General features: G+C 37.9%; 2 protein-coding genes across 4 annotated transcripts in view; one reads left to right on the top strand and one right to left on the bottom strand.

Annotated features, from left to right (window-relative positions):
* Nucleotides 1-6,483, top strand: part of LOC117991094 (putative leucine-rich repeat-containing protein DDB_G0290503) — a 49,719-nt gene extending 43,236 nt beyond the window's left edge. For 2 of the 3 annotated variants that reach the window (XM_069505148.1, XM_069505147.1), the window contains exons 12-14: nt 1,093-1,245; nt 3,092-3,181; nt 3,923-6,483. In XM_069505148.1, coding sequence (XP_069361249.1) covers nt 1,093-1,245; nt 3,092-3,181; nt 3,923-4,089 — 410 coding nt within the window. In that variant the 3' untranslated portion in view covers nt 4,090-6,483. Of the gene's footprint in view, nt 1-1,092; nt 1,246-1,346; nt 1,367-3,091; nt 3,182-3,922 lie in introns of those variants that run through there. The other variant, XM_069505149.1, reaches the window with a different exon arrangement.
* Nucleotides 4,949-23,194, bottom strand: Arpc2 (Actin-related protein 2/3 complex, subunit 2). Its single transcript, XM_034978661.2, has 9 exons — nt 22,678-23,194; nt 21,698-21,791; nt 20,578-20,677; nt 18,337-18,523; nt 17,687-17,822; nt 17,131-17,215; nt 15,975-16,075; nt 15,063-15,169; nt 4,949-13,833 (listed from the first exon to the last, which is right to left on the bottom strand). The coding sequence occupies exons 1-9, from the start codon at nt 22,749-22,751 to the stop codon at nt 13,806-13,808; spliced, it is 912 nt and encodes a 303-aa protein (XP_034834552.1). The 5' UTR covers nt 22,752-23,194; the 3' UTR covers nt 4,949-13,805.
* Between the last annotated feature and the right edge of the window lie 5 nt (nt 23,195-23,199).

Below are 23,199 nucleotides of genomic sequence, written 5' to 3'. Positions count from 1 at the left end.
ATAGAGGTTTGGACTACTTACTTGAAAATTCGTGAGCATAGTATGGTAGCTACTTTAATAGACTAGCATGTGCTAGAGAAGGTAGATAAAAGTTGCACCCACAGATTTCTAAATATATAGAGAAGGTAAACCGTGAAGGAGCGTGCTCAGTCTGTCCCCGTGCAGATGTTTCTGAAACGTCAGATCGCGTTATTAAAGTCTAGTAGGACGATTTCGTAAAACCTGCATCAACTTTTATTACAAATTCAATTGTTGTGATAGGCAGAATTTGTGCGATTCTTGTTGCAAAAATGCATTGTAAGTATTGTAGCCAATAATAAGCGAGTGTCAACCAATCAGAGGTGATTGCGACCTTGACATTGTAGCTGTCATTCTGCCGCAATTGAGCAGCTACTGCAAGCCTATGACTGCTGCGCTACAATGCATTGTTGCAACAAGAATCGCACTTACGCCCGGGGTTAAGACTAAAAGGATTTATGTGAGTGACATACATATATTCTGTCTCGTTTTAACTCTATGTAAAGTCTGAGCAAAGCCAAAGTACGCTCAGCTTAGAATCAATAAGTTTGTGGTTTTGAAATACTTTGTTGCTGAAAATCGCTGAGACGCTGCTATCTCAGTATATAGTATTAAAGACAGCATTAGATACCATTTCTATTACCTTATTTTGAATTCTGTGGTTATACCAAAAGCTGCTGGCTTGATTTAAAAATTAATGAAATTATAGATCTTTTCCTAACATAGATAGATAGATATCGAGTTAGTATTACCACAGAGTAAAGATATGATAACACATACAGAAGTGCGGGACGAAGGCTGAACTGGCTCTACGTAGTTACTATAGTTAGGACCCTACCTTAGGGTCGTCGTGGTTGTCAATAACCACGAGATCAAACTCGTCAGACTACTGTCTCTCTTTACACTGTGGTATTATATTACTAAAGGCTCGGGGCGAGACCGGGGGAGAATTCTTACGAAGTGCGCCTGTCCAGCCAATACTGAAATTCACAGCGGTGCGGCGCCGCAACGCACCGGAGATGCATCATGTGGCCTTAGTCTAACGTGTTAAGTAATTGAACGGTTTATCTGTAGTCGTGGTGGTCTGCTGCTGCTTCCGCTTCCGCATCCCGCGCACGAAGCAGCAGATCGAAGCAGACTACAAGCGCCGCAAGATCACGTCCAAGTTCCGCCAACAGCTGGAAACTATCCAAGACTCCAAAATGGATGCCATTTCCTTGAAAGACGGTAGGTCTTACATTTGGCGTTACTAAAAAGAAGTTCAGACCCTCATGAACATCATGATTAACCCATCGCTGACTCACTACTGAACGCGGGTCTCCTCTCAGAATGAAACGGGCTTCCGCTTCCGTATCCCGCGTACGAAGCAGGAGATCGAAGCAAGCGCTGCAAGATCACCTCCAAGTTCCGCCAACAGCTGGAAACTATCCAAGACTCAAAAATGGACGCCATTTCCTCGAAAGACGGTAGGTCTTACACTTGGCATTTCAAAAAGCTGTCATCCCTACGCAGTGGCATTTGACGGTCTATTTGGTGATACAGAGTGAGGCCAGTGGACTATGGCCTAAATCCTTCTCATAATGAGAGGAAACAACCCGTGCACAGTGGGCCGGCGATGCATGGGTAGATAATAATGATGATGATAATGATGAATGAACAGTAAAATATTTCTAACTAGATATTTATAGAGAGAGCGCGCACTGCGCTGCGTTTTAAAATCCGTAAATTTGAATTTACCTAAATCTATTAAAATCCGGTGTGGAATTAATTTCGCAGTGCGCACTCTTCTATGTACTTACTATGTATTTTCACAGTTCACAGATTTTGCAAAAAAAAGCACATAGGTGGGTAAGTCATTTTGGAATAAATTAGGGAAAAAGTTCGATCGATTACTTAGGTACTTAGGCATCTAAGATATGACCAACATGCCTAACTAAATATTCTTGAAAATTGAATTGGATCTGATAGGAAAGTTAAAGAATTTTCTTTTGTTCAACACCTAAGTCGATGAACTAAAAAATTGTTGATTGAGGCTTTTTCGTATAACAAAGCCCGTCTCGATGGCCGTCACTTGACACTGAGCTAATTCTTCGTGTCAAAGACAACGATCTAGCACATTTCACAAAGGCGTCGGCCGACTCACCTTTCAGCTCTCCGCAAAAATATACAAGAACCGACGCAAAACTGCTGAACGGCGCAAATTTATGAACAACAGATTTGTTAGGTAGGTATAGGTACCTATAGTTAAGGACCTTGACATAGGCTACTTTTTCCCGAATAGGGAGATTATGACCTCCACGTATGTATGTCCGACGTCCGTTCCTATAGTCCGCGACAGGTTGAGATGGCAATCAATGAGACGTCACCCGCACTGGGTTAGCGCGAGTGCTGTGCGGTGCGTTCCCTCCCCGATTGCTATCTGGACCTGTCGCGTACTAATATGTCCGCTCGTAACTACTTAACGGCTCAACAGATTTTGATAAATGATAGGTCATTAGATTCGTCTTGATGTCGCGTGTACCTATGACTGGGTACAAAAATTCTTAAAAATCAAAATGACGGATTTTATGCATCTTAATGTGCGGGCTGAAAAAGATACAGTGTAAACTGCAGTCAGGGTTTTTCTTAATTAAGTACTTGCTATCCCGGAAAATCAAAGAAGATTTTTAAATCTTACCACGCGGACGAAGTCGTGGGTATCATACGTTAGTACTATTATATTTTCTGTGGTATCAGTATCTAAGTAACTAAGTATCTAATTTAACTTCATTTTTATTTTAATCGTTACAGGCTAATGGCTATAATTTTCTTTGCCCAGATCTACCACTATGTATGTACCTAAAGTACATCATCATATTATAGCAGCAGCGATATGAAATATTATATGATGGCAGTATAGTAATTATTAGTTATACTTATTCGTATTGTTTATAGTCGGTAGAATATATCTCACTAACGTAATGTTGATTCCTATTTGCCTAAAAGACGTTATCTCGATAAGCTATCTCTAGATAGATGCCTTCTTACAGTTTGAAAGCCAGTAGATAAATAATTAACCAAGTCGTTTTGTCAGCATTGGAGCTATTGCACGAGAAGAGCCAATCAATGGAAGGAGAGAATCAGCAAGGCTCTCAACACAGCTCCATGGTGTCGCCCCAACAAAGTAAGTACCCTACATACCCTTATGATAAGAAAATGTTTGTTTATATGGAGGGAAAGCTTTAGTAGAATGCAGGCCTCCAGTCTTAAAAGATGCAATCACTACCCATGTTCGTGTGTTTGTTCGTCGGTCCTTCAATCACGTCTCAACGGAGCAACGGATCAAATCCTTCAGAATGTCATTAGGCATAGGCTACTTTTTATATGCTGAAAAATAATAGTTCTCCAGGGATTTTTAAAAACCTTAATCCACGTGAACGTAGTAGGGCATCAGCTAAGTAGGTAGTGGGGCCGATTCTCTTGTACACAATCTCTAAACTAAACTAAATTAGCAGGTCTAAATCTAGTGCCATACTTTTCCGCAAGCAACATTATGAAAGGGATAGCAATAGATTTAGGCGTGACATTTTAGTTTAGTTTCGAGATTGTGTACAATGGAATCAGCCACAATACCTACTTAGTTAAAAATAAAAATCTTAAATTGTAATTGTGTCCTAAATAGATAGTAGGCCTCGACGTCGTTGTCGTTATGTAGATAATAGATATACCTACACGTCCTCACTTGGACATAGGTCTTTTGTAGGGACTCCGCACGCCACGGATCATAATTATGCGCCGCCTGAATCCATGAGAAACGCGGACAGACAGACAGACAGCAGATTTACCTACCCTTTGGGTACGGAACCCTAAAAAGTCGATTTCTATCAAAGAGAGCATTAATAAAATGTGCTTTTGTTCATTTCAGGTTCACTAGAAGCTTCTTTCCAGCCCGATGGAGGCCAGAAGCCGGAGCCGCAAGCGTCGGGGCTCAACTTTGTGAAGTTCGCGACCAAAGTGGCCAATTTGTCAAAACTTGGCCAACCAAAGTCGCCCACTTCGCCGACCACTTCAGATAATAAGATGGATTTTTAAGCACTTTTACTTGGACATCTTTCGTTTTGCAATTTGCATACAGATAAAATACTTTGATTTAAGTAAGGTTAAAGCACTTTCAGTGTTACCCTACTTAAGTATTGTTTAATAATTATGTTTTGGCAAATATAAAGTACTTAACGGAAAACTAATACCTAGTTAGGTACCTATTATACCTTTATGCATAAATATAAAAATATTTTTTAAAGAATTTTATATACGTACTTAATAGATAAGTTGATTTTTGCTTCAATTTCTTCTGCTGATTGAAATATTTATTATCCATACTATTATTGTAATTTGTACCTATTCCGGGCCCATCCGCTAAAACCGATTGTATGACGGGTATAGAGATAGCTTGCATCCCGGAGGCCGACAAAACCTAAATAAGAGGAATAAGAAGCTACCCTTTGTCGGAAAACAAGGAGTTCCTAGGGGATTTTTAAAACACCTTAACTAATTCCTGCGGAAGAAGTCGGGGCATCATCTACTTTGTTCTGTGAAAGAGGAACCTGAATCCTTGAAGTGGTTAGCAATACTATTTTGTGACGATGCAATTGGTTTAAAAGTTAGAACACAACAATAAAACGGACCTAAACTTCCTTTGAATTGACCCAACCGTGAATTGAATCGGTACTTGACCGCGATTTGAACCCGCGCCCTTTTTATAATCTAAAATTTCTCGCAGAATTCTGTGACATATGAAAATTGAATGCTAAAAACTAGGGCCAGTTCAGACAAGTGTAAAACGCATGGATGCAAACCGTGCGATTTTAACAGCAGTAACATCTTGTTTAGATAATCTCCCTGTTTAGATAATATAACGCTTGCTACGGCTAGGTTCCAAAAAAAAAACAAATTATGCAGTAAGATGTTTTCTTTAATCTAGAAAATAAAAAATACAGTATAAACGGATTTTAGATCACAAGAATAATTACATATTCACAAATAACTTCAGTAATCTGCATGTTTACATAATCTCCTGTTACACTTAACTGACAGTTAAAAAAACAATGATGAAATCGTAAGCGATAACTAAAGCAACATTTAACTTACATTTTTATTATACATAAATAATACATCCTTGCAAATAAAAATTACATAAAATTCAAGTTAGCTACAATTTAATTTTAAATAGATAATAATATAAATTGTTCCTACACGCTCCTTACTTTTCTGAACTGAACAATACGCCGCTGCCGGGCCTGTCATGTAAATTAGTTTTTGTCACGTTTATTTTCTATATTAATTATTAGTGACTTTAGTTAATTACTAATTTCTAGGGATTCGCCAAAAGTATCAATACTTTTGTTTCGAATTACGATACAGCCTTTCATTCATTATTGTAATCGAATAGTGGGTATCTATCTCAATAATTTTTAGACGAATTGAGTTCTAACGGCCGAATATATAATTGCCTCTTGTACTAAAGAATGATCTGCAGTATTCGGAAACTAAACTATAAAAGTTCAAGTTTTGATATTTTGATACTCACACTCGTTTTGATATTTTTATCGATACTTTTGTTTTCTCCTGCGAATCCCTAGTGATTTCTTTCAACCAACGATAGTATACCCTAAACATTTCTCAGTCCATGACTCGATATTTGCCACAATCTCATTCCTTTATATCCTTAACCGCTAATACCTCTGTTCTACACTTGAATTTACATTTACCATTCAAAGCAATATTGTAAGGCTATGTACACAAAAGCAGGCAGCGCCGCTTTGCAAAATCAATCTGTAATTTTTCATTCAATAATCTGTGTATTTCTTGGTGTGCTATAAGTCGTGATTTTATCCTTTCGATGACTTATTTTAGTCTAGCTAAATAAATAGCGTCATAAGGAATATTAGTCATTATGTAAGTTACTAGCTGGACGTGTTGTCTATTATAGTCACTAGTTTCCCACTACGTAGTAAATAGTCAGCCTACCACGTCTTTGTTTAAAACCCCTAATAATGTAATAAAATATACTACATATTTTATTTTAAAGTGTTGAACGGATTTTTCATTTTATTAAAGCTAGGTCAACTATTCATTCTGATTTTTGCGTTACGTTTGCGGTGCGACCTCTTGTGTGAGCTAGCCTTTATTTTATACAGCATAATATTTTAATTTTGTACAGTAGGTATTATTTTAAATATTTAGCGTTCCTTTTTTAAGTTTTGGTTTATGGCTGCTGTGTGTGCACAATATAATATGTACTTCGCCAATTTGTTTATTGAGCAAATTTATTGTAACGTTACTCTGATTTTAAAACAATTTAAATGTTAAAACTAATTGCGACATTAAAATCCTCATTTAATATGAATAATTTCTTAGTGACATTTCTATCACATAGGTACTCTGTACTTAGTTTGTTTAGTGAAAATAAATAATATAACACGATTATGTATTGGTTTCATTATATTCTACGTTTTTGTCATTATTTAGTTTATTATAATTTAACAATAAACTTGCTCTGTACACTCGAGTCCGAAATGAACAGAATTCCCTCATTAAAACCTATGCTTATCTCTGTCATACACTAATGTTAATCGCTGACCGCCTCATTGTGAGAGCAAGGTAGCAAGACAGTACGCGGCAGAAAGTAATGTACATGGGCCTTTAGAATGACATTTCGGCTTTGCAGAGCGTTGTCTCTGTCACTCATACCTATATGACGTTTTGTCGGTCTCAACGACTCAACGCTCTACAAATCTGCTATCTCCTCCTAAAGGTCGATGTACAATACTTTCGACCGCGTACTGTACATTATTGTAGTCGTACATTAGATATTTTCAACTACTTTTCAGTGAAATTCTTTCTTTTTCTTGCACGTGCTTTAGAATGAATACGTAAATAAATACGAATTGGAATAAAAGTAGCGACCGAATTGCACATAAATAATCGATACATAAACGTTTCACAGAAGTTGAAAATGCGCAAGAGAATAAAAAGGTATAAAGCGCAACGCACACCAGTGGAAGTGGGGCCGAGACAAAGCGTGTTTTTGGTAACATAAATATCCTAGTATATATACCTTACGTAGCTTTTTTTTAGTATTTAGCCTTATTCTTTCTATTTTGTGGTTTTAAGGTGCAGTGCGCGTCACGAATCAAGCGCATTACAATACATAATACATCGGCAAAATTCTTTCGCAACAGAAAAGCGCCGAATTTACACCAGCTTATACAGCTATGTTTGCTTGACCTTAAGATTTTATGCACAAGAACAACAGAGACTCGAGCTATCTCGCTCATAATTCGCGCGTACAAAACATGGCGCGTACGCGGTGATAATTTTTTGCACATTGAATCACAGAACGTTGTCTTTTGAACCGACAAAACGTCACGACAAAATGAGTGACAGAGAAGCCAAAATGTCTATCTAAAGTTCGATGTGCAATATTTCCTGCCGGTACTATAGTTCCTTAAATTGCACATTTTCAACTTCAGAGACCGTAATATAACCGAGAACTACACTAGCGACACTACCCAATCGAAACCTCAGCGGTTTTCGGAACAGAAATAGAAACCTCTTCCATTAAATAAGGCAATTTCAATAATTATTACGTCAAGTCACCAGTCTATGGCAGAATGTGTAGAGAAATATTTAAACACTTTCACTTACATATTAATAATTGAATGGGACCTACCTAAAAACATAATACAATTTATGCGAGAGATGCTTTGAAGATCCACTTTTTCAAGGTCTTGAGTCTGATTTAACAGCATCCAAATAGTTTTAGTGGCACATCTACACGATGTGTTAAAAACCGATTGCCATTTCAGAAACTTCCTGAAAAATCCTGTTATAGTATGAACGAATTCTTACTTGTTATTTGTATTTTTATAGAACATATTATTTTGTAGAAATAAATATTACGTTCCATTAAAATGTTTTTAGTTGCGACTTTATTTGGCGTTAACAGTGGATATTCAAAGAATTTCAGCCTAAATTATTTTATGGGCCGAGTCGGAAAAGTTACACATCGATTACGAACACACTTATTTCTGGGGGTACGTCATATCGGTGCAGTACACCGACGCTCGTAGCGCGTTCAGATTGGTCGATCGCTATTACATACCACAACAGCAATGTGTTTGCACCATCAGATAGTACTAATATATCTTTAGCGTTTATGATTTGAAACTATTCCAACTTGCCACATAAATAGCTATTTTATTTCATTAGTTATTTCAATGTTCGTATTGCATAGCTATCAAATTAAATACAATCATTACGAGCGTTTTTTAAATTAAATAATGAATAATTCGTAAGTTTGTGCATGATTACCTGTTTCATCGCGGATTTACAACTTTTACACGTCTGTAAAACCGAAACAATAAGGCTAGGCGTATTCTGTCCGGCGGGCGAGCGACGCAGGGCAAAGTAAAAAAAAGTCTTCGTACATTCAGAAACGCCGAGTCCACTCCGACTCGACTTACAGTAAAGCATGGAAATGTGAGCTTTACATCGTGTTCCTTAGGGTGGAATTTTCAACATTGAAGTGTGTGATTTCAAGTGTACGCCGCGTGGACTACGCGTGGTCCACGTGTCGTACACTTCTTTCAATTTAATATCGAAAATTCGAAATCGACTCACAGTAAAGCTCACATTTCCGTGCTTTACCTACTGTGAGTCGAGTCGCAGTCGAATCTGTAGAATGAGCGGAGATCTTTAGTAGAACAATTAAGACAATAAAGACCGAAAGCTACTCTCAAAATATGACCCGGGAGTTTCAACCGATAGATTTGCACTACTGGAGATAGGTCTCCTGCAAGGGCTGACACAGAACAAGATCTTTTGCCTCCCTTGTGATCGTCTGTTAACCTAATCGAGGGTCTAAAGGCTGTGTTCTCAGGTGCGAGGTCGCTATTCAAGTACCATGGGACCCCATCGTCTATCGGTTCTTCGAACTATGTTAAGGCCCATAAAGCAACAAATCGTGCACTAGTTTATTCCAGTATAATATATTGAAAAAAGGATTTGATGTCAGAATGATCGTCTTTAGACGCATCTTAGAATAGAGTTTTATGTTAGGATTTATCCATACCGATCGATGATAATATGCGTCAGTGTACTACTAAGACTCATCAATTACAAAAAAAATATTAAGTGCAGTTTAAAATTATGAACTCGTCATATCCTCAAAACGAGTTCTATATTACAGACCACAGTTCATAGTTGTTGTACTGTATTTAATGATTTTTCTCAATGCTTGCAGTACACCGATGATGTGTGTGATGGATCGATGGTCAATTAAACATCATATAACTGGATGACCTGCGAAGTCTTTACCATCACCTGCATGACAGCTTACGCCGAGCCTCAGTATAGGCTAAGATTTTTATAATACATACATGGTTACCCTATATGAGGACTGTTAATTGAATAACTTATATCAACAAATTACGTAAGCTAAACAGTCGACACTCCGACGGACCCCAGAGTGGTCTAACTCTAAACAAAAGTGTTCTAAGAGGACACCTATTACATTATCATAGTAAAATGTTTAAGACTGGGAAAGCCTGAAAGGGTCAAAAGACCGTAAGGGTCATTATCTTCGGTATTATCTAATAAAAATATCTATGTATGGCAGTGATTAAGTGATGGACGATTTATAGTAAGCTAATGCAAAAATAAATAGTAAAGAATATTCAAAATGATATCTAGTGCTTATTGTCAATGGTTATTTGTCGAATTTCTCATAAATTGATAGGTACCTACTAGTATGTATTTCAAATAGTACAGTACGTATCGCTGCTCGTGCATGGCGTGCTCTAATTGGTCGAAGAGTACAATACGACACTAACACATTTGCAGCGACATGCGATACGCTTTTACGCCATAGGCGTTAATCGCTTCGCTATCGAGTGCGAACGCGTTGGTGTGCAAACGTATGTTTTTCCGCCGACCACCCTATCAGAGTGAACTAGTGTGAGGACATCTGTTATATATTGGGCAAGGGGAGACGTGAAACCAAAGATACCTAGTCGTTTCATAGCCTACCTAGTTATTAATGTTACATACATTTGACGCCTGCCAGTGTAAGTGAAGCCTCGACGTTTTGTTACAAGTTTCGTAACTGTCGTGAACTGTGACGTATACTTTGAATATAGGCTATGAATCTATATGATAATGTAACAGGCGCCCTGTCAGGGCAGAGCACGGTAATTAGGAACCCAAGTCGCGACTGCAATGCCTCCACTATAAATAGAACTATATTTATTTTACAATAAAGCATAATTTTGATTATCAACAAGAACTACAGCAACATTATTTATTTGACATCATCTATGTTAGGCATGGAGAATCGATAATAATAAACCATTGATACACGAAACCCAAGATATACATATCTCGCGTGAAAGTGTCCAAAATAAATTATATGATTCATCTACTAGTAACAGCTGTTGAATAGGTTTTAAGCTGATCGCACATTACGAAATAAGCCGAAAGCAATACAAATCCATTATAGAATATGAATTTCGAATTCAGTATCAAGTTTGGCCGCGTGCGGTTTGCCTCAGTTGTAAATTGTAATTGCGATCAACATTATTCGGTCAATTCGTATGGATGACCGACTAGTATGCAGTATATTGATGTAACTTACTAACTGTAGTGGGAAAACTTTCATGCAAAATAACATTCGAGATTTGTTGAGGATTTTTTTAAACCACGTTCATCATAGTATTTTTCATTTCCGGTAAAGACAACGAATTTGTTGAACTCGTATATTTTGGAAAGACCAAAAAAATGGGCCACTTTTAGCACTTTCAATCCAAATGAACTGTATATCTTCGGTTTTATTATATATCAACGCAATAAATATAGTATTTAACATGGTCACAATGTCCACATTTCTCCCGTCCAACGTAACATGTACACCGAATATTGAGCATAATATTTGGCAATTGATTTCCCGCGAGATGGCAACGAAAGACAAACAAGGGATAAGTACTTTGTGAGGAGTGAGGACTCAAAACAACGAAACGAGCTTTGCGCTTTCGTGATTTTTCTTTCGTACAACATGAGTTTTCACGCGCCATTTTTATGGGTCCATTGTGGCTAATTCCGTTGTACACAACCTCTAAACTAAACTAAAATGGCACGTCTAAATCTATTGCTATACCTTTCATAATTTTGCCTGGAGAAAAGGATAGCACTATATTTAGACCTGTTAATTTAGTTTAGTTTAGCGATTGGGTACAAGGGAATCGGCCACAATGTCATGTCAAAAGTATGGTTCACCTTTAAAATAAGGACTAATATCTTTTGACATGACAATTGACACTAAGTTAAAATGGCGGGTGAGAACTCATTTTGTACGCATTATATAGTTTTGCACTGAGGTTCTAAAACCAAGAAGTTCTGGATGCAAACCTCGACCGAATCAGTTCGGGTACTAAAATTTCGTTAATTAGTTCAAGTTTGGTCTGATAGTAGACTTCACTCGAAGCACGCATCTTACGCAAAGCTAAACGAGTAATTAAAACTCCGGCACTTTGACGCAGATAAAACGACCGTTGCATTAAAAAAAGATGTTTGATTATTATTCACACAAACGCAAAGTTAACTCGAAGTTTCAAACATTATATGGATACAATAAATTAACATGAAATGTGCAATGTATAGGTTTACTTAACACTGGTTATAGGAAATACGCACATTGGGGCTGATTCTTTAGTACACAATCTCTGAACAAAACAAAATAACAGGTCTAAATCTAGAGCTATCCTTTTCCACAAGAAACATTATGAAAGAGATAGCAATGGATTAAGATGTTTAATTTTAGTTTAGTTTAAGAGATTGTATACAACAGAATTAGCCACATTGTCGGAGTTTCGTTACTGAGGACATCCACTCGGACAGAGTCTCCTCACCTGTAGGAGTACATACAAACCTGTCACGAAAGTTGAAACTGGATTTTAAATTTGACTGGATTTTAAATTTTAAATTTGATTTTGACGACCTCCCTGGCGCAGTGGTGAGCGCTGTGGTCTTATTAGTGGGAGGTCCCGGGTTCGATTCCTGGCAGGGGATTGAATTCCTGGCTGGCATGGAATTTTATAATCTCTAAATTTCTCGTCTGGTCTGGTGGGAGGCTTCGGCCGTGGCTAGTTACCACCCTACCGGCAAAGCCGTGCCGCCAAGCGATTTAGCGTTCCGGTATGATGCCGTGTAGAAACCAAAGGGGTATGGGTTTAATAAAAACTGCCCTACCCCTTCCAGGTTAGCCCGCTATCATCTTAGACTGCATCATCACTTACCACCAGGTGAGATTGCAATTAAGGGCTAACTTGTATCTGAATAAAAAAAAAATGACAACCTAGCTTTTGGACCTAGGGTAATGATGCAGTCTAACATGGAGACATACTAACCTGGCAGGACGTTTTTATTTAAATCATATCCTTATTTGGTTTGTATGCTGCATAGTAGCGGCACGCCTAATTGCTTAACATGGTTTAGTTGGTAAGGTGCTAGTTACGACTAAACCCACCAAACCAAAACCGGAAACTAGAAAATTCCCAAATTGACCCTGCCGGGAATCAAACCTCTGTCTCCCCTTACGGCGGTCACGCACTCATCCGATCCGAGTCCGTGACAAATACGTTCCTTTACGTTTTGTATGGGAGCTTATGACATGTCGTAGATAATCGCTGGTATTCTCACGGATGACGGATAGGACTCTGATGAAGGAAGTGCAGTGCGTAATCGCTCTTACGATACAGAGGCGCACTCTACTGCGCCAGGCAGGTCGTCAAAAAAGGTGATGCGTGCAACTCACATTTTCAACTTTCGTGTCATGTATTACATCCGCCGCTTTGTTTATATGGAAATATGGACAAAAACTTAATAAATTTGGTACATACTGTGATTGGAGTCCGGTTTTGAACACGGCGGTAGGTGGTAAATAAGGGTAAGCTACAGTCACGTCACGATAGTTGAAACGGCTCTTATTCGCTCAAATATTCAAACGGGAATATTCAAATTGGTATTGCGCTCTCTCTACCTAAGCCCATACAAAAACAGAGAGAGCGCTATACTAACTTCATTCCTCGGAGATGTTAGTATAGCGCTCTCTCTGTTACGTACCCATACAAATGATAGAGCCAAACAGATCTCTCTGTTTGTTATATATAAGTAAGGGTACGTGTGGTGGCGCCATACCAACTTCACAGTTAGTGTCACATAAAAAAGCTTCTAAGCAACACATAGTGTATTTAATCCATTTTACGGGCATGTGCTTTTTATTTCAATCTTTTATGACTTTAATGTTACGTAGAACAGCCGTGTGACAAAAATGTATAAAGCGTAAAGCAGTTAACTGCAAAAAATACTTTTTGAATATTTCCAAAAAAACGTGAAAATTAAAAAAACTGTTTCTAAAAATTAATGCTACGTAGGACCAGAGTTTTTAGTAACTTTTTTGTTTGGACCTATGTAGCATTCTTTTTAGAAATATCAGTTTTTGAAAGTTCACGTTTTTAGGCGATAACTCAAAAATTAACTCTTTTAGGAGAGAGCGGCAAAAACGTCGTTTTTAGCCATATCCTGCGCGGAGCACAATAACAACTCAATTTTCAACTTTCCTGACGCGTACTGTAGTGGTATCTGATAAGTGGTAGGTGGTAGGTGGTAGATGGTGAGTGGTGTGACGGCCGGAGTGCAGCCGAGTGGTGTGGAGTGGCGATGTTCGGCGTCTACGTCTCGCCGGCTCGCAACACTCAATCTCGCCTCACAAACGTTCTTCCGCTGTAACAAACATTCAAACTTGCAAAAAATTTGCAAAAAACATGTCAAGTGCGAGTCGACGTCGCACACGAAGAAATCTCAAACCAGTATAATAAAAATTTGAAAGTGAATGGCGGACTGCGCCATCTAGATATGATTTAGTAAACTAACTTGGCCATGACAACACAAGTCTTGATGGTTTTTTGTGATGTTACCACAATTTCACGGTTTTCGGATTGGTTCCTCTACTTGTGCTATAAGAATAAGACCTAACTACATGCCAAATTTTGTGATTCCAGACCGACGGGAAGTACCCGATAGGTTTTCTTGGCAGACACGTCAGACAAGACACAGACAAACGGACAGACAGTCAGACAGACAACGAAGTGATCCTATAAGGGTTCCTTTTTCCTTTTGAGGTATGGAACCCTAAAAACGGGCGATTTAAATTTTTTATATGATTGGCAATAATTTACTACCTACTAGTTTTTTAGAGTTTTCAATTATTGTGTTTCGGGCATGAAACAACTTCATAGAAGACCTACAAGTTCCCTTAAGAGGAGGCAAGGATCTGGGAGAAAACGTTCCATCTACACTTTTTGGTATCACAAGCGTTAATGAACTTAGAAGAGTAACTGCCGTGTTTCTTGTTGGTTCTTTTCGGAGTAGCGGGCATTTCAAACCAGTGGTATATTTCAATATTATTCAAAAGCTTGTAAAAAAAAAAATCTATTTTTAACCGACTTCAAAAAAAGGAGGAGGTTCTCAATTCGTCGGAATCTTTTTTTTTTTTATTTCTATGCAGTCTGCATTTGGACTACAAAATTCCAGTTTGGACGTGGTTTTAGTACTGTTGATATAGGTATTCAATTGCATTAACTACACACCACCACTAAAACCGATCGACTGGCGGCTGGCGCAGGCCGCATGCGATTTACACTGGATAACCGGTACTAGTGCTGCACAATGTCTGCGTGGACTGTAGAACTAGAGCCGGCGTATATCTGGCGAGGTGCAGAGTAGATCGGTTTTCACTGCCAAACCATTATTCATTTTGCTTATGTTGAAATAATTTCGAAAATCAATTGATACAACTCAAATCGGACATTCCGTTTTACTCTCGGGAGATAGATTTTCGATATTATTTTAATGTGGACAAAGTTGATAATTGAATTTCTTTGGCAGTGAAAGCTTCGGCAGATGTACGCCGGCCCCTAGTTGAAGTAAGTTGCCGCGCGGGTATTACTCACGAGATGGTCTTCCGCTCGGTGGGTCGCGAGGTGGGCGTGGGGCGCGCGCGGTTCAGCACCTTCAGCAGGTCGCCCGCCTTGGCGCGCATGCGCGAGTGCACGTACACCTGCGCACACCACACGTGTCACGTGAACAACTCTTTACCTGAACTACACTCCCGAGGTCCTGACACTCCATACAAGCGAAGTGATTTATTTCGTTACCTATTCTACTACCGAAACACCGGCCTGTCCGCACATGATTTCAATTATTGTAGGGCCGATATGGCTGAGCTTGGCTGACGTCTAAGCTAGACGAGGGTAGCCTATAAGTAAGCTACATCAGTGCTTCTCGCTCGTACAAGTGAGAACGGAGTGACGCCAGCGCGTCAGTGCCATTACGTAGATAAATTGGTGGATTTTTCAAAATCGATATCTGGGGTCCTTTGTGATATTAAAAAAGTGTTGTCTATAAAAAATGGATTATTAGGACATTAAGAAATTCTTTGTGATACATATCTCATCTCACACCCGGCTTTACTCACGTGTTTAGTCGACGTTAGCCCGACTAGACTCGAACCCATCCGGGGTCCTTTTTCAAAGGGAGTCTGAGCGCTGCTGCCCGCAAAGCCCGTTGTGAAAGTGGCTGAGGTGGGGGGGAGAACTGACTCCCTTTGAAAAAGGACCCCAGATGGGTTCGAAACTAGTCGGGCTAACGTCGACTAAACACGTGAGTAAAGCCGCGTGTGAGATATGTATAATGGAAATCACTCACGATAGTTTAAACGCTAAAATTCTTGGTTGTTAGATCATAGCCTAAACTAACCAAGTTGACATGCATTGTGGCACCTGTTATATAGAATGTTGTTAATAAACCACGAAGTTAGTCTAAAATCAGATAAGTGTAAGTACAGAGGCGTAGCGGACGAGTACCTTGGAACACTTGATGTGATAGTGGAGGTAGTCGCGGAACATGTGCAGCAGGTCGATGGTGTTGTCGCGCGCCGCCGCGCACGTGTGCCGCGGGAACAGCACTGCACAACGACACACATTCTTCATATCAGAGTTGTAACAGATGTGATTTTGCAGATGAGGGTGCAAAGACCATACATTCGCTTTTCTTGACTTATAACTTCAAGAAAAGCGACGAAGATTACTAAAATTAGTTTTTTAAGGTGTGTTATTACTAACAAAAATTTATGATCTTGATATGGTTGAAATAAATGATTTTTATCTTTAATTTAAATGAAATATTATCGTTACTGTACTACCATTGTTATAAGTCACATCGGCAAAAATAGTTTACACTGAAAAGCGCTTATTCAACTAAGTATCTTTGCTCACTGTGACATTTTCACGTGTAGTTGAACGAAACTTCGCGTGATAATTTGTTTGCAATTTGTATGTATGTTATATTTTGTGATTGTGATAGCCTAGTGGTTAGGACGTCCACCTTCTAATTGGAGGTCGGGGGTTCGATCCCGGGCACGCACCTCTAACTTTTCGGAGTTATGTGCGTTTTAATTAATTAAATATCATTTGCTTTAACGGTGAAGGAAAACATCGTTAGGAAACCTGCATGCCTGAGAGTTCTCCATAATGTTCTCAAAGGTGTAAAAACTCTGCCAATCCGCACATGGCCAGCGTGTTAGACTATGGCCAAAACCCTTCTCATTCTGAGAGAGGAGACCCGTGCTCTGTGGGTTGATCATGATGATGATGATGATGCAAAGTTAGGCAGCCTGAGTTCGTAAAACGCGCGTCAACTGCGCGCGAAAATGTTGCCTTGATGTGCAAAGATCCTTAAAACCTTATTATACACATGAACCAAAACAAGGGCAGACTAGAAGTGGTCAGTGAATTAATGTTTGTCCAATCTATTCTTGAACTGGTTAACAGAACTTGAACTCCGTTGGTCAGAAATTGTTTCATATGTTTCATCATCAAGTACCTGCCTGCTAAAAATAACTTAAAAAAAAGTATTTAAAAATTCTGTTTGCCTTTATTCTAGACCGCCTCTGCCTTGATTTTTGATTTGTAACTGAAATATTGTTTATTGTATGAAAACACATAAAAAGGTTTCACTCACCAAATGTGACATAACTGATATTTTCACCTACTTTGGCGTCGGTGTCCAACAGCTCCAGGGGTGGTTCCTTGTGTGAGAACAACACCTGGGGACAACAGAGTCTATGCTAAAATTATAATATGCAATTATACTTATAGGATTTACAAGAAGCCTAGGTCATTCCCCATGTCATTTAGGCTAGTTTGTGGTTCTTTTGATAAATTACTTGGTACTATAAAATGTGTCGATAATCTCCGAACTAAGATCTTCTCGCACTAGTGCGATAATGAATATTTCTGTACGGCTTTGTAGGTAATTGTGGGTGTTGATAATGTCGACTTATGGATGGATGTTGCAATCAACAGAGAAACATGGAAAAAGCATGAGGAGGCTTTTACCCGCAGGGGGCCCCACGTGTAACCTAATTAAAACAGATTGTAAAAAATAAAAATAGTGTGTGGAAAATAAAGCTTTAATAATAAAAAAATTAATTGTGGGGTAATATTTTTATCACCCAAGGGTGGCAAACCTTTTAACAGCGGTGATTAAGCGCTAATGTTCTACAAAGTTTTATTACCTGAGGCGCTGTATGGGATGCTCTCCTTCCCTCCTTTAGTTCCTGCATGAACACTTTGCCAATGACTACATCGTCTTCATGACGGAAAACTGTCGAGAACACCACTGTCACTCGGTCTTCTTGCGCTTCCACGTATCTGGAACGACACTTTTAGTTTGGCAGAAAAAGTACTTCGGCCATCTTGGATTATAATGTCATTTTCGCAATAACCTCGAAAACGTCAGAATCATACAATTAAAATAAGCAATCCAAAACACTTTGTAACAATTTATTTGAATAATAAATATTTCTATTAACAGCCTGAGGGAGGGACATGTGGCCTAGTTGTGACAACGCATATCAATCAATTGCGATTGTTAAGCAACGTTGACCCAAGTCGGTAACTGGATGGGTGACCGGCTTCGGAGGCGCAAACATGGCCTTTTCGTTTCCTCCGTGCCTCGGAGAGCACGTTAAACCGTCGGTCCTGGTTATTATCGCTAACTGTAAAGACCTAAGAATCGAAATCTTGCTGAGTTGTGTGCGGAAGGATCTGGGGACTCGCCGCATTATCATCCCAAGATAACTGCCATTATGTGATTATGAAAAAGAGTCAAGACCCTTAGTAAGGAGGAATACGACTATGAAGAAAGATTACAGCCTATACTAACAAGGTCTCATCCTGGCGGTAGTTGATGACGGCGCGCTTGTGGCCCACATCGCCGTCCTCCTGCAGCCGGAAGTAGCGCTCGAACACAGAGGCGAAGCAGTTCCGCTTCAGCAGGCCCACCTTCTTGACGATCGCCTCCCAGTCCTCTGGGATGGTCTCCATATCCAGTAGTACTGATACATTGTAACCTGCAACAAAATATTTGATTTTCATTACTTTTGCTAGGAAAGGGGCTATTATTACACCTAAACTAAACTATAAAATGAATTATCACCGCAACCTTGGCTACCTATACAAACCGTGCGGTAATATTTATTCTTTACTAGATGATGCCCGCGACTACAACCGCGTGGATTTAGGTTTTTAACAATCCTGTGGGAACCCTTTAATTTTCCGGGATAAAAAGTAGCCTATGTCCTTCCCCGGGATGCAAGCTATCTCTGTACCAAATTTCGTCAAAATCAGTTGAATGGTTGAGCCGTGAAAAGCTAGCAGACAGACAGACACACTTTCGCATTTATAATATTATATTAAGTATGGAAGTATGGATTAAACGCGTCTAGACTATAATTTTCTACTTAGCGCACTTGCAACATAAATAACTGGTTTTTTTAGTTAGTTTAGTTAATTTACTAACTAATACCCGCAATTTATTCCGTGTGGATATAGGTTTTTAAAAATCTCGTACAATCAGTTTGATTTATTGTCTGTATTTCGGATGCAGTGATTGAATGGAAAACGTAACAGAAAGACATTCAGACTGACACACTGTCGCATTTATAAATTATGATATTAATATGGAGGTAAGTATGAATGAATATAACAGTATATCAGACATTCTTTTGTAATTTTATTATTTTATTTTATAATTTTTTCATTTTCTTGTTTTTAAACAAATGTACATTTGTATTTGTATGTAATTTATGTTCACATGGGTTCAAATTGCCTAAAATAAATGACTATTTATTTATTTTTATTATTTTATATTAGTTATTGGTACCTACTATTATTTTACTAAAGATATTTCAGAATTCAGAATGTTTTAAGGAAAATCAGTGGCAAAACCTGACAATTTAATTAAGTCATCATGACATACATTATGTTCTGAAATACAGAAAAATTGATTTGGAATCTTATCAGGGAGTCATTCTTTAAAGTCCAAGTTTTAATCTTATCACAAAATTATTCAATTCAGACAGATAAACACATTGTAGGCAGCATGTAATTCATTTTAACGTTAAATTGTTGTTAACTTTTATACTCATAATGTACATACAATGTATGTCATGTAAAGAGATATTACGAATTTTACTAAAAGCATGTATGATTACACATTTTTAAAACAGCACTTTTATTTATTAATTAATATAATGAATATAAGTATTGTCTTGAACTTACACACATCTTATAACAGAAAACAGAAATATTACAGAATTAGCTAAATATTATGTGCAAAAAAAATACATTGAAATTATTACTGTAACACTGGTACATAGGTACCGTACAGTACTTGAGCGGGAAGCGAATGTTGACTATCGAACCAATCGCGCGGCGGTAGACATCCCTACCGTCACTCGACACTTTGAACTACAATATAGGTTTAGTACGCAACAGGTCGAGATGGCAACCGGGGAGGGAATGCTCCGCACACGCCCTACACTAACCCGGTGCGGGCGAGTGCGGGTGTGCGGGGCTTCCCCCACCTCATACCACGATTGCCATCTCGACCTGTTGCGGACTATAGATCGATAAAATATCACTTACTGTGAAAATTCAAGGTTATTTTTTCCTAACGCCAACTGTACCTTGTTATGTAATACAAATACTATTATTATAGAGAAGAATGTGATATATATTTATAGTACTATTAAAGCGGTAGTAAGAAAAGTACTAATTACACAGACAATAGCTATTAGCTAGTGCTTCATGAACCATATCACTTTTCACTCTAATAAGCAGTTGGGCAATATCCCTGATATAATTTACTGTACTGTTAACTCCAATTAATGGTACAAAAATATTTTATAACTAGCTCATGCTCGCGACTTCGTCCGCGTGGACTGCACAAATTTCAAACCTCTATTTCACCCCCTTAGGGGTAAAATAAAATATTTTTGAAATTTCCTTAGTGTAGGTAAAAATACTATCATAAAAATTATAACTAGTATTCATTTTCAGAAATAGGTCACACCACCTTAATGGTTTTGATAACTAATAGGCATGAAATGATAAGTCCACTTACCAGATTCTGGTTCAGTGAGCAGTTCTCCATACACCCTTTTGAGCAGTTCATCTGCCCCATGTTCTTCTAACTGCTTATAAAACTTCAGTGATATACTAACCTGGAAAATGCAATAGAATGAATATTATTATAGAATAGATTTTTTTTTCTTAAAATAAACTACTGTAAGATAAATAACAACAATAAACTATTGTAAGACAAAGTAACATGTATTAGGAAGAATAGTCGAAATTAAAAATCTTTATGTTATGTAGAGTCAACTTGTTTATGACAATTCAAGCCTACTGCCACCACTGCCACAGTTCGGAAAGCAAATTATATTGAGAAGAGCTAGCAAAAAGATCAGCAGTCACTCTAATAAAAGCTTCGAAAGCTCAATGGACTGAAATCTACAAGATTTTCTGGTTATTGTTATACTCCTAGAAAACTTTGCCGTAATAGCTTGTACACATTTTTCAATGCAGTGATCCAATATATTTATTTAAATGCGGCATTATGTCAATATTGAACTATTAATACATTGTGGAATCAGATTTAAAAAATGTGAATCAACCATAGTGTAATTCAAAATATTCATGATTGGATGACAACTACCTAAATCGTGAATTAGTTCTTTAAAAATTCTTCTATTTTCTGGAATAAAAAGTAGCCTATGTCTGTCTTGAAAGCTGTCTTAAGTTAAATCTTTCATCAAAATCAGTAAAACAGATGGTCCATGAATAGGTAACAGACAGACAGACACATGTTCACATTTATAATATTTATATATTTGAAATGGATTTGATAGATTGCTTTACACTTATGTACATAAAACTGAAACCAAATTAAGCCATGATATTATTTTCCAGAATACTAAAGTGGTACCTACTTTGTGGTAATTAACAAGCATTTGTTTTTATCAATTTAATTTGAATACATAATGAGTACCAGTTTTAATTAAAAAGCTGATGTTCAAACAAATATTACTTATTCAAATATTTGCTTACATTACATTTTACAATTAATATAACACAGTTTCATATTTTACATATTAATATAAGGAGTGTGATTGTTTTCCTTAAAGCTGCACCGTTATCAGTATGACTCAGATTTTTTATCAAAAACTTTGTATTCAACGTACCCTAACTTTGGTTTTATCCCCATTTACATTGGATATATGAAAGAGCACACCGTCAAAGTCTGCAAGCGTCACATCTATGGATTCAGGCTTTAAGCTGGAAAAAAAATTTTAATCTATAGAAAATACAATGTAATATCAATGAACATTGTAATAATAGGTTTTGGCTGATTTAGTACAGTTTAAATTGTGAATTTAAAATTTTAATAGTAGAAACTGGTACACTTGGTAATTTTGTGTGGGTGAAAACTTTATAACTCTTATTACGGGAGCCACCAAGGTAAAGAGTGTCACACAATCAGTATTTGGACTTTCTTAATTTACTATTGATTATAATATGATCAAGCTTTGGTTATGTACTTGCTTTGTATGTGTACCAATTACTAATTTCCTGGGTACAACTAGTGGAGGAGTATCAGTCAATCAGTGGGAATTTGATTCTCATATATTGATGCATCAAACTTTGGTTTTAGGGGGGCTGACTTGATAAGCTCGTACATCAATTTGCAGCAAAAGCAATGTTATTACTCATTTCCTGTAAGCCACTAAATTATATCTCCCTCTTTGTTTGTACATCAGTAAGTATAACAATAATAAAAATATAATATTGTTTACTACCTAAGGAATACGAAAACAATTTATGGAACGTTTCCGCACCCGACTGACATGACTCATCAGCGCTGATATAGACCGTATCACGTCACGGCACAGCCATGGTTTGGGGAAATTTATACCATGAATACACTGACATAATACCAATATGATTCGAATTTTGCATATTCCGCGGCCAACGTGGGCCCACCCTGTGCGGAATCTATTTGACATTTGTCAAGTTTCTACAAGGGGTTATGAACCAAATTCTCATTTAATTATTCTTAAGATAAGCACTTATTACAGAAAACAACACTTATAGGAACCGCACAGCCAATAGAGATCGCAGTCGTTATAAAAACAGGTAAACTTTCTAAGCGTAACGTACTCACCGCGCCAGTGCATTTTTATATTTAACTGTTAGTGTTTCTTCTATAATTCTATTATTGATCTCCAGCAAGATCATTATTTAACAATTTATAACCTACAGCTTTTTCATAAAATCAACACTTATAGCACCTTCATTTAATAATTTATACGGATATCTTGAACGATGACCGCCCGTACATTAGGTACCTAAACGACAGAGAAAGAAAACGAAGCTTCAAATCAAAAGAATGACATGAATGATTGAATGAGCGCCCCTGTGGTGGCCTGTGGCATAGATCATTGCTCTTTAAACTGTACTCTATGGATGGCTGCTGCTCTTCCTGCACAGACCTTCCTGCTCCTTCCTGCCATTCCTAGGTCAGTGCTTTCTGCCAAGTTCTGTGGCCAAGTTACTCATCAGTTCACAGCACAGAGTACATTGGTCACAGAGTACTTTTTACATAGGCTGCAGTTACTGCGAGACATCGATATCATATTGAATTTTCGTCATTTCGTCTTCTCTATGGTCATATTTCTGTGGTGGT

This window comes from Maniola hyperantus, chromosome 19, assembly GCF_902806685.2.
Source record: "Maniola hyperantus chromosome 19, iAphHyp1.2, whole genome shotgun sequence".
NCBI classification, from domain to species: Eukaryota; Metazoa; Arthropoda; class Insecta; order Lepidoptera; family Nymphalidae; genus Maniola; species Maniola hyperantus.
This window is presented reverse-complemented; position numbering and strand designations above follow the sequence as displayed.

Coding starts and splice junctions, on each gene's coding strand:
- Arpc2 (XM_034978661.2), bottom strand. CDS start 22,751: ATGATCTTGCTGGAGATCAATAATAGAATTATAGAAGAAACACTAACA. Junction 17,823..18,336: donor TACCGCCAGGATGAGACCTT/GTTAGTATAGGC, acceptor GTGTCGTTCCAG/ATACGTGGAAGCGCAAGAAG. Junction 15,170..15,974: donor ATCACATCAAGTGTTCCAAG/GTACTCGTCCGC, acceptor TGGTGTGCGCAG/GTGTACGTGCACTCGCGCAT.